The sequence below is a fragment of the Ylistrum balloti genome, unplaced genomic scaffold, assembly GCF_031769215.1.
Source record: "Ylistrum balloti isolate Yb309-2 unplaced genomic scaffold, AGI_CSIRO_Ybal_v1 Utg370202, whole genome shotgun sequence".
Taxonomy (NCBI): domain Eukaryota; kingdom Metazoa; phylum Mollusca; class Bivalvia; order Pectinida; family Pectinidae; genus Ylistrum; species Ylistrum balloti.
The window spans coordinates 215667-232265 of record NW_026782176.1 but is presented as its reverse complement, the minus strand read 5'-3'; the positions used below and the strand labels follow the sequence as shown (position 1 = coordinate 232265).

Sequence of the window (16599 nt, the reverse complement as noted above, 5' to 3'; positions counted from 1 at the left end):
GTGTTAGGGGGACTAGAGACTATATAACAGTTTCCACTGTAGTGTTAGGGGGACTAGAGACTATATAACAGTTCCCACTGTAGTGTTAGGGGGACTAGAGACTATATAACAGTTCCCACTGTAGTGGTAGGGGACTAGAGACTATATAACAGTTCCCACTGTAGTGGTAGGGGACTAGAGACTATATAATAGTTCCCACTGTAGTGGTAGGGGGACTAGAGACTATATAACAGTTTCCACTGTAGTGTTAGGGGGACTAGAGACTATATACCAGTTCCCACTGTAGTGGTAGGGGACTAGAGACTATATATAACAGTTCCCACTGTAGTGGTAGGGGACTAGAGACTATATAACAGTTCCCACTGTAGTGGTAGGGGACTAGAGACTATATAACAGTTCCCACTGTAGTGGTAGGGAAACTAAAAGTCCTTTTACTAAAATACATTGGCATGCTACAACTGAACAAGAAACAAAAAATAAACAAAAAATAAAAAAACACCATATTTGATTGTGACAGACATTATTCTGAGAGATACATAATTTCTACCTTATTTTAATGTACAGCAGAAAGCTGTATTAATCACATCTCATTTCAATGTCATCGCAATCAAATATGGTACAATTTAAAAATTAAATAAAGGCACAAGATTGAAAAGAGCAGAAAGATAACAGAGGGGACAATATTGATATATATAACCTTATCTGAGTTAGGGATTGGGGGTTCCCCGTGCTTGGCTCGCACTGTACCATGGCCTCCCTGAGTAACCTGTTGAAAGGTATTAGTACTGACATAGACTTTTGTTAATGGTTAAGAGTTGTTCAAAAGTTCTTACAAAATCACTAACCACTTAAAAATGGTCAGTAAATCATGAAAGATAAAAATTGAGAAAAATCATTTCCCTTCACAGTCTTCTATGAATATAAGCCATATCGTTTTTAAGTGGATATGATGTTAACTTACGTCGTCTACAAATTTCTACAACAATCTGTCTGAAGTGATAAGGGATGATAAATCATATATATTATGGAAGAACATCTCTCACTACAACTTTGTACTTTTTCCTACTTTTTCAGCACTTTGGGCAATTTAACTTCTTGGAATGATGATGTGATACCCCAGTAAGTTACATTTTTTTAGATGTCCAGAAGATGGTGCCATCACTGAAGATTACCAACAATATCCAAATTCTACCTCTAATATCAACTTCTACCACCAATATCAACTTCTACCATCAATATCAACTTCTACCACCAATATCAACTTCTACCATCAATATCAACTTCTACCAATTTCTACCACCAATATCAACTTCTACCACCAATATCAATTTCTACCATCAATATCAACTTCTACCACCAATATCAACTTCTACCACCAATATCAACTTCTACCACCAATATTAACTTCTATTACCAATATCAAATTCTCAACTTCTACCACCAATATCAATTTCTACCACCAATATCAACTTCTACCACCAATATTAACTTCTATTACCAATATCAAATTCTCAAATTCTACCACCAATATCAAATTCTACCATCCATATCAACTTCTACCACCAATATCAGCTTCTACCAATTTCTACCACCAATATCAACTTCTACCACCAATATCAACTTCTACTACCAATATCAAATTCTCAAATTCTACTATCAACTTCTACCACCAATATCAGCTTCTACCACCAGTATCGAAATTCTACCTCTTATGTCAACTTCTTTAGCCAATATCAACTTCTATCTTCAATAACAAATTATGTGTGTGTGGGACAAATTCTACCTGTCTGTATTATGTGTGTGGGACATCTGATATGTCACCCTGTCTATATAATGTGTGTGGGACACCTGAACTTTTGATGTCATCCTGTCTGTATTTTGTGCTTGGGACATCTGTACTTTTGATGTCATCCTGTCTGTATTATATGTGTGGGACACCTGTACTTTTGATGTCATCCTGTCTGTATTATGTGTGTGGGACACCTGTACTTTTGATGTCACCCTGTCTGTATTATGTGTGTGGGACACCTGTACTTTTGATGTCACCCTGTCTGTATTATGTGTGTGGGACACCTGTACTTTTGATGTCACCCTGTCTGTATTATGTGTGTGGGACACCTGTACTTTTGATGACTAAAGTTTGTGCTTTTCTAGTCATTACAAAATAAATTGCTGTATACTCCAAAAAAGGACAAAAGTACAAAGCATCAGTGAGTGATTTTCTATATCAGAGATCATTTAAATGTTTATAATTTTTTTCATTTCTACTCGTAAAGGATACAAACACCACCCAATATGAACTATATTGTTTATCAGATGTCTTGACTAAATATTAAGTTATTCAGTGAACCCATTTATAACACAACATGCAAATTACAAGTATTAAGAAGTGAGCACACTGTAGAGATGGTTTACACAGACATACCTGACTGCCAGTAGCTCCATCAATAGATGAGGTGTTGATGCCAGTTTTTGCTCCAGCTACGCTGCCACCATGATGCTTGTCCTTGCCCTTCACATCTGAAACAGTGCTAGTCTTACGATTGGACACGACGGAGTGAGCCTGTGACACGGCTGCTGTGCTAGCTGTGGGTGAATGTTGCAAAAATACAGTTAGGATGGGTGATGGGTGAAAAAGGGCAAGCAAGTGAAAGCACACTCCAATACAAAGTGTTCTGTGTGATTATAACTGGTTAGTGTGTTCAATACAAAGTGTTCTGTGTGATTATAACTGGTTAGTGTGTTCAATACAAAGTGTTCTGTGTGATTATAACTGGTTAGTGTGTTCAATACAAAGTGTTCTGTGTGATTATAACTGGTTAGTGTGTTCAATACAAAGTGTTCTGTGTGATTATAACTGGTTAGTGTGTTCAATACAAAGTGTTCTGTGTGATTATAACTGGTTAGTGTGTTCAATACAAAGTGTTCTGTGTGATTATAACTGGTTAGTGTGTTCAATACAAAGTGTTCTGTGTGATTATAACTGGTTAGTGTGTTCAATACAAAGTGTTCTGTGTGATTATAACTGGTTAGTGTGTTCAATACAAAGTGTTCTGTGTGATTATAATACAGTATTGTGATAATTCACAATGTAATCATATATACAGCTGGAAAAACCAAAATGGGGCAAAATATGTCCGTACAAACCAGCAAAATAAAAAACAGTGCTGTCATACAGTGACACATATCCCCTTCAGGACAAATTGTCATACAGTAACACATATCCCCTTCAGGACAAATTGTCATACAGAGACACATATCCCTTCAGGACAAATTGCCATACAGTGACACATATCCCCTCCAGGACAAATTGCCATACAGTAACACATATCCCTTCAGGACAAATTGTCATAAAGTGAAACATATCCCCTTCAGGACAAATTGTCTTACAGCGGTTAAATACAAGGCATCACCATGTAAACTTCTTTAATCACACAAAACACTTTTGAATACTGAAGGTATATAGATATCATATTAACAGGAAGGTGTCACACATGTTGTATTAACAGGAAGGTGTCACACATGTCATATTAACAGGAAGGTGTCACACATGTCGTATTAACAGGAAGGTGTCACACATGTCATATTACCAGGAAGGTGTCAAACATGTTATATTACCAGGAAGGTGTCAAACATGTCATATTAACAGGTGACTTACAGATGAAAATTTAACTATTACATGTTCACGTCACATCAAAATCTGACATAGAATCATATTCTTGTAAATCGGGTTTAATCTGGCAGAATGACATTTTAAAAATCATAAACAAAAACAGATGAAGTAAATCTTTATAGAAAAAATGTTAGACTTGAGGCTATAGTCCAAATCATACTGCCATACTGTATCTATCAGTGGTTAAATTTGATCAATTAATTGGCTCTACTGTTAATACTGATGCATGATTTTTATTTAAAGCTGCTGTTCTCTTGTGCCTTTTGTACCATTCTTTATAAAACGTAAGAAATATTTGACTGTTACATTACGTTGTGACTTACTAGTTCCCTGTGTGTGGGCAGTAACCGCTTCAACACTCAGACCTCCACCTGGCTTCTTTTCCAGCTCCTCACCCTCCATTAACTTCAACTCCTCAGCTCTCTTACGAGCAGCTTCCTGACACATTTCACGGGCGCGCATGCCTGACTTTGTTCCCGTCGAGATAGCATCCAGGACAACCTGGTCTATCGTCAGTATTGCAGCCTCATACTTTCTAGCGAGTGCCACAGCCGTTACGGTTTTGCCTATAACAGATTGTATGACTGATACAACAGATATCCTCACTCAAATATCTATCCATGTCATCTCTTTTGAAAATATATAATAACATCTCATCTGACTACAAGTGAAATTTGTTTTTAGATCTAAAGCATTTGGAGTAAGGAAAATGGTGTCCTCCCTACCAGACATGGGTGCGCCATGGACAATCACTGCTATTCCTCTTCGATTACGTGCCGCTGTTCCTTCGGGTGTCAAATCTATTCCAAGATGTCGGGCAATGGCGGCTGACACTGGTGTGATCTCAAGTTCACCGACTCCAAGGGCACTAGTGGACCGTGCTAACAAAACAATCATGTACCAATTAACCTCACAAATTCGTTAAAAATTTGAATCCGAAACAAATGGCTTCAAAGGTCAAAGGTTATTTTGGTTGTACCAGTTGTCAAGGTTTTTTCTGTGAAAACAGGATTCATTTTCATAGGAGACAAAAACTGGTCTGGGTTTTCTTAATGTCAAGAACTGGTTTGTTTCTCTTATTTATTCAATCTTAATTCAAAGGTATCTGACTTTTACAATTCCTCAAAAACTGTAATAAGTCTATCCTGTCAAAAAAAGGGACAAATCTACCCCGTCAAAAATTGTGATAAATCTAACCCATCAAAAACCAGTGACAGATCTAACAAATCAAGATTTGAGACAGATCTCTCCCTTCAAAAATAGTGATAGATCTCTCCCTTCAAAAATAGTGATAGATCTAACCCTTCAAAAATAGTGATAGATCTAACCCCTCAAAAATAGTGATAGATCTCTCCCTTCAAAAATAGTGATAGATCTCTCCCTTCAAAAATAGTGATAGATCTCTCCCTTCAAAAATAGTGATAGATCTCTCCCTTCAAAAATAGTGATAGATCTCTCCCTTCAAAAATAGTGATAGATCTAACCCCTCAAAAATAGTGATAGATCTCTCCCTTCAAAAATAGTGATAGATCTCTCCCTTCAAAAATAGTGATAGATCTCTCCCTTCAAAAATAGTGATAGATCTCTCCCTTCAAAAATAGTGATAGATCTCTCCCTTCAAAAATAGTGATAGATCTCTCCCTTCAAAAATAGTGATAGATCTCTCCCTTCAAAAATAGTGATAGATCTAACCCCTCAAAAAACCAGGCAATGTCATCAGTGTTTGAATTTAGGCTTTATGTTTCGTGGTATGAAAGTATTGTATCTTTATTAAATTTGTAGATTCGTTTTGGCTTAAGATCAAGACCTGGATCCCATGATACATTGCTATTTCTTTGACATCTAATAGAAATGTTTGTTTTACATTTATTTTTCTTGTGAAGGGGATAAAATTTCTTTAAGAAAAACATTCATCAACATTTATTGTGATGAAAACATAATTTGATTTGGATTAAGGGAGACAACTACGTAACTTAAAAAATAAATCTTGAAAACATTCAGTATCTGGTTGGTGACTTTGAAAATAAAGCATTTTTTAATATAAGCTGGTTTCAAAATTAAGCTGAGAAATCATCTCTGAAAAAGGATATAAGACAAGAATGAAGCCAGACAGAGTCTAATCTGTTAACAGTAAAACTGGGTAATGCTGTATACAACCAACCTTCACTTTCTTCCTCCTTCTTCAGTCTGTCCTCAATGTCAATAGGCTCGACAATGGAGGGTGGTCGTGAGCCAGCAGCAGTACCTACAGCTCCATCAGTCTTAATCTCAGACTCTTCGCCTCGCCCATCACCATCTCCACTCTCTCCTGCTGTCAAAATAGAAATTTGAAAACAAAAGTTTCATAGGGTCTGTATTGCTCACCTGGTTTGATTTGGTCAAAGCTGCTTAATCCAATAATGGAGGATAAGAATTTTAAAGGTTTACCCAAATATTTCTTATTGGATCCCACACATATGTCCCAAGGGGCTCAGACCCTTGGTTTATAATAAATAGAATCATCTCCAACCCATGATTCTTCAGAACGAATTCAGTCAAAAAACCTTCATCCCTACAGAAAAGATAATTTTTAAATAATGGGGGTAAATCTGACTCTCTATACAACATTGATGATGCTTCACCCAAGATGCTTCAGACCAAATTGATGCAGAATCCAGATATTCATACAAAAGTAGGATTTTTCAGAATTTAAAATATTTTCCCTATTGGGCCCCACTCCTCACATCTCAGGTGGCTGAGACCAACTATCTGTTTACTTCACAGATATAATAATAACAATTCTGACAATACAAAGCCAACCTACCATCTTTTTCTACCTCTAGACGTGCAGCCTCTGCTGCTGACTCCTCTGCCTCCCTCCTGATGCGTTCCAGTTCCTCCAACTTCTTCATTTGCTCTATAAGACAAAGCAATGCCAAATCTATCCCAGACAAAGCGCAGACCAGTACATTAACAAATCTACCTGTTCAAATAGTGGATTTATTTTGTTTTGATGATAATCTGTAGATCCCTTTTACCAATCAATGTCTAGATATCATGTTTTTAATTGTATTTAGAGACAGGTGAACCAAAAAACTTCAATTAGCTACATTTTTAACATTTATTGCCTAAAGGCTAATCTCAGAAGGGATCTGGTGATTATTCAGCTGTATCACCCATCATACCATCATAATATTCAGTGAGTTCAGGAGGCAGTTTTTCTGAGGGTCCACGGGGTGGAAGTAAGATGGTATTCATTTCATCGTATCCCTTCATGAGGCGCAGTATCTGTGTGAAACAACAGCAACACTCAAAAGTTTCGCAAGTTGTTGTAATTAAAAGCTTTAATTAAGTTATAAAAAAGTTGATACAGATGATGAACAGGACATTTTGATGTATACAATTAACAATGTTGACTTCAGTACATTGTATTTAGAGAAATAGACAATGTTGTCTGAAGTATTGTATTTAGAGAAATAGACAATGTTGTCTGAAGTATTGTATTTAGAGAAATAGACTATGTTGTCTGAAGTATTGTATTTAGAGAAATAGACTATGTTGTCTGAAGTATTGTATTTAGAGAAATAGACAATGTTGTCTGGAGTATTGTATTTAGAGAAATAGACAATGTTGTCTGAAGTATTGTATTTAGAGAAATAGACTATGTTGTCTGAAGTATTGTATTTAGAGAAATAGACTATGTTGTCTGAAGTATTGTATTTAGAGAAATAGACTATGTTGTCTAAAGTACATTGTATTTAGAGAAATAGACTATGTTGTCTGAAGTATTGTATTTAGAGAAATAGACTATGTTGTCTGAAGTATTGTATTTAGAGAAATAGACTATGTTGTCTGGAGTATTGTATTTAGAGAAATAGACAATGTTGTCTGGAGTATTGTATTTAGAGAAATAGACTATGTTGTCTGAAGTATTGTATTTAGAGAAATAGACTATGTTGTCTGGAGTATTGTTTTCAGAGAAATAGAGTATGTTGTCTAAAGTACATTGTATTTAGAGAAACAGACTATGTTGACAGAAGGGACATGCCTTACTATCATTTGTAATGTATATCAAAACAGGAAACCTTCTAAACATTTGAAATGCAGACAAATTATAGGTAAGCTAACTACTTTATCAAACCTCCAGAACATCAAAAAATAAAATGTAGATTATTCATGATAAGATATATATATATATAGTTACTTACCTTTTCTTCTTCCAGATAATTAGAATCAAACTCTAAGTTGTAGAATTCTATTGGGAAACTACAAGGATTTCTGATAATGATGTCTTGTTCATCGCCTGTACTGTGGGGGAGAATTGGACCAAACTCCACCATGTTTCTGTCAAAGTCTAGGTGAGGCTCACGACCCTGGCCACGGCAGAGCAGCAGAATACGTTGGCTACTCTGGGCAATCCTAATGAGGATACGCTGCTCATAATATTTCTGAAACAAAAGTGAAGTGTAGGTACTAGATTCTCAACATCACAGCCCAATAAATACTTGTTACAGCATTACATGGTGTCATGTTCTTGTGTTCTGTTTATATTTCATGTACAAAAATAACATTTACACAAACAGTTCACATACAACCAACAGAAGGACATTTACACAAACAGTTCACATACAACCAACAGAAGGACATTTACACAAACAGTTCACATACAACCAACAGAAGGACATTTACACAAACAGTTCACATACAACCAACAGAAGGACATTTACACAAACTCAGTTCACATACAACCAACAGAAGGACATTTACACAAACTCAGTTCACATACAACCAACAGAAGGACATTTACACAAACTCAGTTCACATACAACCAACAGAAGGACATTTACACAAACCCAGTTCACGTATAAAAAATAATAAGACATTTTCTTTAACAAATTCAATTCACATAATAAAAGCTGCATTATGACAGACAAATTTAGTTTACATAAAAATGTCTTTGTACCTCTTCAGTGGGCATAAACTTCACTTGAACATTTTGTCGTTGACCAGGTACAAGAGTACCTGTTGCTGGCATGATCTCAAAATGGCGTGGCTTCTGCTTTTCTTGTTTCATCTTACGTCGTAAGTGCATCGGGACATGTTTGTCAATCTGTTCAACATGAAACAACAAAACATTAATGCTATGAAGAAACAAAATATTTCTATGAAATTTGTTGTTGACAAAAGAAGTTTGCATGTTCAGGCTTTTCTGCAGCCAATTGGTAATTAGATAAATATTTCTAGAGAAAGACACTTTATATCATACTGACATTGGGTAACCTTATGATAGTACTAATATCGCTGTAGTATAATTTAGGTACACTAACCTTTTTACTGTCTTTGTCAGCAGGCAGTGAGTTCCACTCACACTTCACTTGTTGGTGATTATGAAGCTGTATAGTGATCACTTTACATTCACCACACTTCGTTTCATTAAATTCTAACGTATCATCAGAGATCTCCATGTCCGGCATTGTCACCTTGGCCCGCAATCGAATTTGAATCACTGGTCCATTGATGATCTGGAAAAGGAAAGACATGTCAGCTCACAATTTACAAGTACAGCTATACTGATGTGTGAGGTTTATCTATACTGATGTGTGAGGTTTATCTATACTGATGTGTGAGGTTTATCTATACTGATGTGTAAGGTTTATCTATATTGATGTGTAAGGTTTATCTATACTGATGTGTGAGGTTTATCTATACTGATGTGTGAGGTTTATCTATACTGATGTGTGAGGTTTATCTATACTGATGTGTGAGGTTTATCTATACTGATGTGTAAGGTTTATCTATATTGATGTGTAAGGTTTATCTATACTGATTTGTAAGGTTTATCTATACTGATGTGTGAGGTTTATCTATACTGATGTGTGAGATTTATCTATACTGATGTGTGATATTTATCTATACTGATGTGTGATGTTTATCTATACTGATGTTTATCAATGAGGTTACAGGTTGATAAGAGTTATACTAACATTGATGGGAACAACAGTTTCCACAGATCCTTCTGACAGATTGGCGCCTCTGGGATCAAAGCTGACAACAAAGTCAACTGTTTCATGATCAGGTGATCCTGGCAGATTCCTGACCCGGTCCAACTCTACATGGAATCCAAAATGATGAATATCCTCTCGCTCCACCTGGAAGGAAGTGGGGAACCAGCCGGTGTTTGTTGCCCGTACGATGTGAGTCCTGACTGTTCCTAACACCACATAGCCAAAATCTAACAGGTACTCTGGCAACTTAGGTCTGAAACATAAAACAGTATAATATTTATCATATGTGTAGTATAAAGTCTTCTTCTGTTATCATGATAAGCAGCAGTAATAGAGATAATGCCTAAGAATTATATGGATCTTGTGTACAAGTCTCAGGAAAATTTGTCTGATGTTGTAGGGATTCAATATCAGTCAACTGTTGTCACAGAATAAAACCATGGTTAATAAATTAACCAAATAACTTTTTGCTGAAATTTGAAATAGAATACATATTTCATATTCAATTAAACATAAAGGGCATGTTTTTTTTAAAACTGTCACTACATCATTACTCAAACTTTTTCAGAGACCTGCCGATCAAAGTATCCAGTGTTTGATAATATACCCATAAATACCGGTACACTAAACGTATTTAAAATTCAACAGAAGGACTGAAGATAGAGATTGTCCACTTTGTGGAGAGATAGGGACAAATCTAAAATATCCTCCCTCCAGTTATGATCCCCATATCATACTCATAATGGATATCTGATTCTATTGACTGAAAAACTTCCTTCCACAAACAGATTTTTGTACAACACCCAACTGCTTCCTTCATTGTTGTTTTGGTAGAAGAAAGTTCATTTGTATTTGCTTTTGAAATAACTTACTTGACTTTTTTACGCTTTGGCCTTCCTTCAGTGTCTGTAGACTCCCGAGTCTCATTGCTGTCCGGCGGGGTGGTGTCCTGACCGGCATTCATTCGAGCCGTTTGGATTTGCTGCATGTCCAAGGCAAACTCTTTGACTGTCAGCCTTTCAAACTCCATCTGCACATCCAGCTCTGGTGGCTGAGTGGGGATGTCCTGTTCCAATAGAATTCACATATAGCTTTAACAAATGAAATTAGAAAATGATCCATCCAGTACTTCTCACGAACTTTCAATAACAAATTTTCATTGTCAGAATCCAAGGTGGCCACCTGTTAGCCATTTTGTTTTTCTGATCAATCCCAAAATCTAAAGGGCACAAAAAGGAAACCTATGTTCAAACTTTGAGAAAGACCCATCAGTACTTCTTCAGAAATAGCAAAACCAAACTTTCGATGTAAAAACTCAAGATGGCCACCTACCATCCATTATGATCTAAAGGGCACAATTAGGATGAAATTTGAGAAAGAATAATTTTGTACTTTTACAGAAATCGCAAAGTTTTCATTGTCCAAATTCATGATGGCCACTTGTCAGCAATTTTCTGATTAATCTCAAAATTTAAAGAACACAGCGAGGGACTTTCCTGAAGCTAAAAATGACATACAAGATACATTGAATACTTTTAACAGCAATAATAAAATTTGTTTACAGATGGACAGAAAAGGACAATATGATGATGGTAGGCTAAAAAATAAACAAGATTTGCAATGTGTCATAGAGATCCCCGGTCACTCTATGTGTTATAGAGATCCCCAGTCACTCTATGTGTTACAGAGATCCCTAGTCACTCTATGTGTTACAGAGATCCCCAGTCACTCTATGTGTTACAGAGATCCCTAGTCACTCTATGTGTTAAAGAGATCCCTAGTCACTCTATGTGTTATAGATATCCCTAGTCACTCTATGTGTTAAAGAGATCCCTAGTCACTCTATGTGTTACAGAGATCCCTAGTCACTCTATGTGTTAAAGAGATCCCTAGTCACTCTATGTGTTATAGAGATCCCTAGTCACTCTATGTGTTACAGAGATCCCCAGTCACTCTATGTGTTACAGAGATCCCTAGTCACTCTATGTGTTATAGAGATCCCCGGTCACTCTATGTGTTATAGAGATCCCTAGTCACTCTATGTGTTACAGAAATCCCCAGTCACTCTATGTGTTATAGAGATCCCCAGTCACTCTATGTGTTATAGAGATCCCCAGTCACTCTATGTGTTATAGAGATCCCTAGTCACTCTATGTGTTATAGAGATCCCCAGTCACTCTATGTGTTATAGAGATCCCTAGTCACTCTATGTGTTACAGAGATCCCTAGTCACTCTATGTGTTACAGAAATCCCCAGTCACTCTATGTGTTACAGAGATCCCCAGTCACTCTATGTGTTATAGAGATCCCCAGTCACTCTATGTGTTATAGAGATCCCTAGTCACTCTATGTGTTACAGAGATCCCCAGTCACTCTATGTGTTACAGAGATCCCTAGTCACTCTATGTGTTATAGAGATCCCTAGTCACTCTATGTGTTACAGAAATCCCCAGTCACTCTATGTGTTATAGAGATCCCCAGTCACTCTATGTGTTACAGAGATCCCTAGTCACTCTATGTGTTATAAAGATCCCTAGTCACTCTATGTGTTACAAAGATCCCCAGTCACTCTATGTGTTATAGAGATCCCTCGTCACTCTATGTGTTACAGAGATCCATAGTCACTCTATGTGTTACAGAGATCCCCAGTCACTCTATGTGTTACAGAGATCCCTAGTCACTCTATGTGTTATATGTGTTATAGAGATCCCTAGTCACTCTATGTGTTATATGTGTTATAGAGATCCCTAGTCACTCTATGTGTTGTAGAGATCCCTAGTCACTCTATGTGTTACAGAGATCCCCAGTCACTTTATGTGTTATAGAGATCCCCAGTCACTCTATGTGTTATAGAGATCCCCGGTCACTCTATATGTTATAGAGATCCCTAGTCACTCTATGTGTTACAAAGATCCCCAGTCACTCTATGTGTTATAGAGATCCCTAGTCACTCTATGTGTTATAGAGATCCCTAGTCACTCTATGTGTTATAGAGATCCCTAGTCACTCTATGTGATGTGGAGATCTCTAATCCTGTCAATGATTCCCTGACATCCTATCTAATGTGAAATTTGCTGTTTACCTGTGTCATAAGGGGATCCCCTGGTACTCTTTGTGAAGAGGGAAGACCACTCTGTGGGCGTTCTGTCGGTAGTTTTTGTCCTGCTTTGCCACTGTATAAATTCTCCTTAGCTTGGCGCACTGTTTCCTGGTAATGTCCCTCAGGGTCAACAGTACGTGGAAGATCCAGAGATATTCGTGGGAACACACCCTCTCCTTGGATACAAATCTTGTCTGGTTGGAAGTGTGCCACCTGGATGTGGAATGTTTTGGAGAAAACTTCTGGCACCCCTGGTAGATACTTGATGACCAGTTTCTGCTCTGACATTGGTTCAACAAAGCCCTGCAAGAAACAAACTCACTTTCAGGAATTTCCAAAGCAGACAAGCAAAATCTATCTTATTCTGGAGAAATCAGGCCTAAGTTGTAGGGGATAACAAAAACAGAATATAGTAATAGACAGTAATTACAGGTGTGCATTCCATATTCAGGTTCTGAGACTTTGACCTGAGATGAAGGTTCTGATTGTGACTTTGACCTGAGATGAAGGTTCTGATTGTGACTTTGACCTGAGATGAAGGTTCTGATTGTGACTTTGACCTGAGATGAAGGTTCTGATTGTGACTTTGACCTGAGATGAAGGTTCTGATTGTGACTTTGACCTGAGATGAAGGTTGTGATTGTGACTTTGACCTGAGATGAAGGTTGTGATTGTGACTTTGACCTGAGATGAAGGTTCTGATTGTGACTTTGACCTGAGATGAAGGTTCTGATTGTGACTTTGACCTGAGATGAAGGTTCTGATTGTGACTTTGACCTGAGATGAAGGTTCTGATTGTGACTTTGACCTGAGATGAAGGTTCTGATTGTGACTTTGACCTGAGATGAAGGTTCTGATTGTGACTTTGACCTGAGATGAAGGTTCTGATTGTGACTTTGACCTGAGATGAAGGTTCTGATTGTGACTTTGACCTGAGATGAAGGTTCTGATTGTGACTTTGACCTGAGATGAAGGTTCTGATTGTGACTTTGACCTGAGATGAAGGTTCTGATTGTGACTTTGACCTGAGATGAAGGTTCTGATTGTGACTTTGACCTGAGATGAAGGTTCTGATTGTGACTTTGACCTGAGATGAAGGTTCTGATTGTGACTTTGACCTGAGATGAAGGTTCTGATTGTGACTTTGACCTGAGATGAAGGTTCTGATTGTGACTTTGACCTGAGATGAAGGTTCTGATTGTGACTTTGACCTGAGATGAAGGATCTGATTGTGACTTTGACCTGAGATGAAGGTTCTGATTGTGACTTTGACCTGAGATGAAGGTTTTGATTGTGACTTTGACCCAAGATGAAGATTCTGATTGTGACTTTGACCTGAGATGAAGGTTCTGATTGTGACTTTGACCTGAGATGAAGATTTTGATTGTGACTTTGACCCGAGATGAAGATTCTGCTCCAATTTACCCAAGGTACTTACAGCATGAGGAACCATTATAGGAACGCCAGGAGCAGGTTTTTTAGCCAATGTTGGGTCCATCCCCATGGCACAAAAATCAAAACCAACTTTTCCACTGTTGCAAAGAGTTATTTCTGCTGAAGCCACATGGTCATACATCTGAAAATAGACACAAAGAAAAATAGATACTTTATATCTGAAAGTCAATAAGGCAACAGAATTACCATGTCTACATAGCCAATGTGTTGAGTTGATCGACAGACAGTAATGCAAGTGGTACCATATAAACATAATGCTAACAGTTGTATGCTAAAGTATTCTGTACAGTCTAAATCAATCTTACACATCCTACAGCCTTCCCTTCGACTGTTTTATACATCAGATTACAGAAAGCAATCAGTATATACAGTGTTCCAACATTTATTGACATACCTGCTTTCCGTAGTCAATCTCCTTGCAGTCTATTTTATAATCAACCAAGGAAGCCTCTCCTTTAAGGATAAGTTCATAAACAGGACCTCCTTCTACTTCACAAATTGCCTTTGTCTCCCCCCAGATATCTGCATGCCCGTAAAAGGTCATAGTCACTTGTTCTGTGTCTCCAGGCTGAAGTATACCGTACAGAGGCAGGATGTCAAACACCTCTTCAACTCCCACTGGGGTTTCATCTCGGTCATTCTCTAACAGGGCACTTAGTGCACGATTCGTCTGGAGAGGATCTTCATCAATGGCGATATCACGGAGGGAGGTCAAACTCAGACGTAGTCCATCCATTTGGTTTTTATCAATGCCTCCCTCTGGGGCCTCCTGCTGCTCTAGCTGGCCTTTTTCTGGTCTGTCATCATCACTATCAACAGCTTTCAGACTCTCGTCTTCCTGTGAGTGGAAGCTGGACTGGTGTTCCTCTGTGGCCTTGTTGTCAAATGAGCGGTCAGATTCTTGATCCTTCTGAAGATCCTCCGCATCACCATGAATACTGCTGCCTAGCAACACATCACTTTCCTACAAACAATTTATTTTGTTCATATGAAATAAAAAGCAACATGGTATTCATGGAGTATCAATAATCTATCAGATTTGTATATTTGGTAATTGTAAGTAATACAAACTTTTAAAGGGAATTTTACTGTTTTTTGTTTCTAATCTATTTTTAAATATCAAATCATTTCAAAGCAATGAAAATGAGAAAACTGGCATGCATTGTGAAGTGTTGATGTGTCTTGGTCTTGATACAAAGGGTTACTGGTGATAATAATACAAACTTTTGTGGGTTCTAGGTCGGCCTTTTCCTCCTCCTCTTCTTTGACCTCTTCTTCCTCCTCAAGCTGTGTCTGTGATGGCTCTTGTATAAGAACAGCAATCTCTGGATGGACCTCCGCAGCAGACTCTTCTGTCTCGTTAATCTGGAGCAACATCACCACAGGTTTGGGAGGGTGTCTGATGACTACATTTGGTTCCTTATCCACCAAAAATGACCATCGGTACTTCACTTCCATGGGACTGTTGTTGGTAATGTTGACGTACCGAGTTACCTCAGTATCATTCAAAATACACCCAAAGTCCACCACTGTCTTTTCAAAGTCAATGTTAGGAAAGTAAACCTCACCTCTCAGTGCTATATAGTCCTGAAAATTTACAAATACATCGGTTTCATTTATTCAAAATAGAAACAAAAAGGACAACTTTCAAATACCTAGTTTTACTGATAAATACCCAGTTTTACTGATAAATACCCAGTTTTACTGATAATACCCCCCCCACCCCACCTCCAGTATATACCATGTTGAGTGTCTACCACCTTAACTGGCATCCCTTACTTCACTGATATTGAACTTTTGTTTATTGCTTGATAGAAATAAATTGCCCATATTATTTCAAATGTGATAAATACCTTGACATGTTTTACTGATTTAAACAAATTACGCTTCAATATGTCATAACAAAAGGTCTACCAGTAAGATATATCAAATTTGACCTCAACCTCAATTTTGACCTTGAACCTATCGCCTGATGAACTTGACCTGTGGTCAGTTGACTGCTGATTTGATTTCAGACAAAACCACCTACCATGTCCTAACAAAATAGATGGCAGTTTGATATGTAAAATCTTATGCTGACTGTTGACCTTATGACCTTGATATACAGTAGGGCAACTTCTCATTTGAAGATGTGATATGTTTGCAGTATATTCCTATTTCTAAAGTAAAAATGACCTTTATCTTTGACTTTTGAACAAGAAAAGCAACTGAGAGCAAGTATTTGACAATCCGATGAAGAAAGTCCGAGTGTTATCAACAAAACAGAAGAGAAGATTTTTGGCATCAACTGATTTTCCATTTAAAGTACAATGTAAGTGACCTTGACCTTTAACCTCAGGACTCAAAAATCACTCCCACCCAAGCACTTCTTCTGAATATTGGCCCAA

At 37.5% G+C, this 16599-nt stretch overlaps 1 protein-coding gene across 1 annotated transcript in view; it reads right to left on the bottom strand.

Annotated features, from left to right (window-relative positions):
- The window catches only part of LOC132551489 (hydrocephalus-inducing protein-like), a 94678-nt gene that overhangs the window by 56700 nt on the left and 21379 nt on the right, over nt 1–16599 (bottom strand). Inside the window, exons 22-36 of the mRNA XM_060215634.1 lie at nt 15433–15799; nt 14607–15157; nt 14196–14333; nt 12740–13060; nt 10530–10723; nt 9637–9910; nt 8980–9174; nt 8616–8762; nt 7861–8100; nt 6838–6940; nt 6477–6569; nt 5835–5981; nt 4399–4554; nt 3997–4239; nt 2426–2586 (exon numbers count right to left, since the gene is read on the bottom strand). Coding sequence (XP_060071617.1) covers nt 2426–2586; nt 3997–4239; nt 4399–4554; nt 5835–5981; nt 6477–6569; nt 6838–6940; nt 7861–8100; nt 8616–8762; nt 8980–9174; nt 9637–9910; nt 10530–10723; nt 12740–13060; nt 14196–14333; nt 14607–15157; nt 15433–15799 — 3330 coding nt within the window. The remainder of the gene's footprint in view (nt 1–2425; nt 2587–3996; nt 4240–4398; nt 4555–5834; nt 5982–6476; nt 6570–6837; nt 6941–7860; nt 8101–8615; nt 8763–8979; nt 9175–9636; nt 9911–10529; nt 10724–12739; nt 13061–14195; nt 14334–14606; nt 15158–15432; nt 15800–16599) is intronic.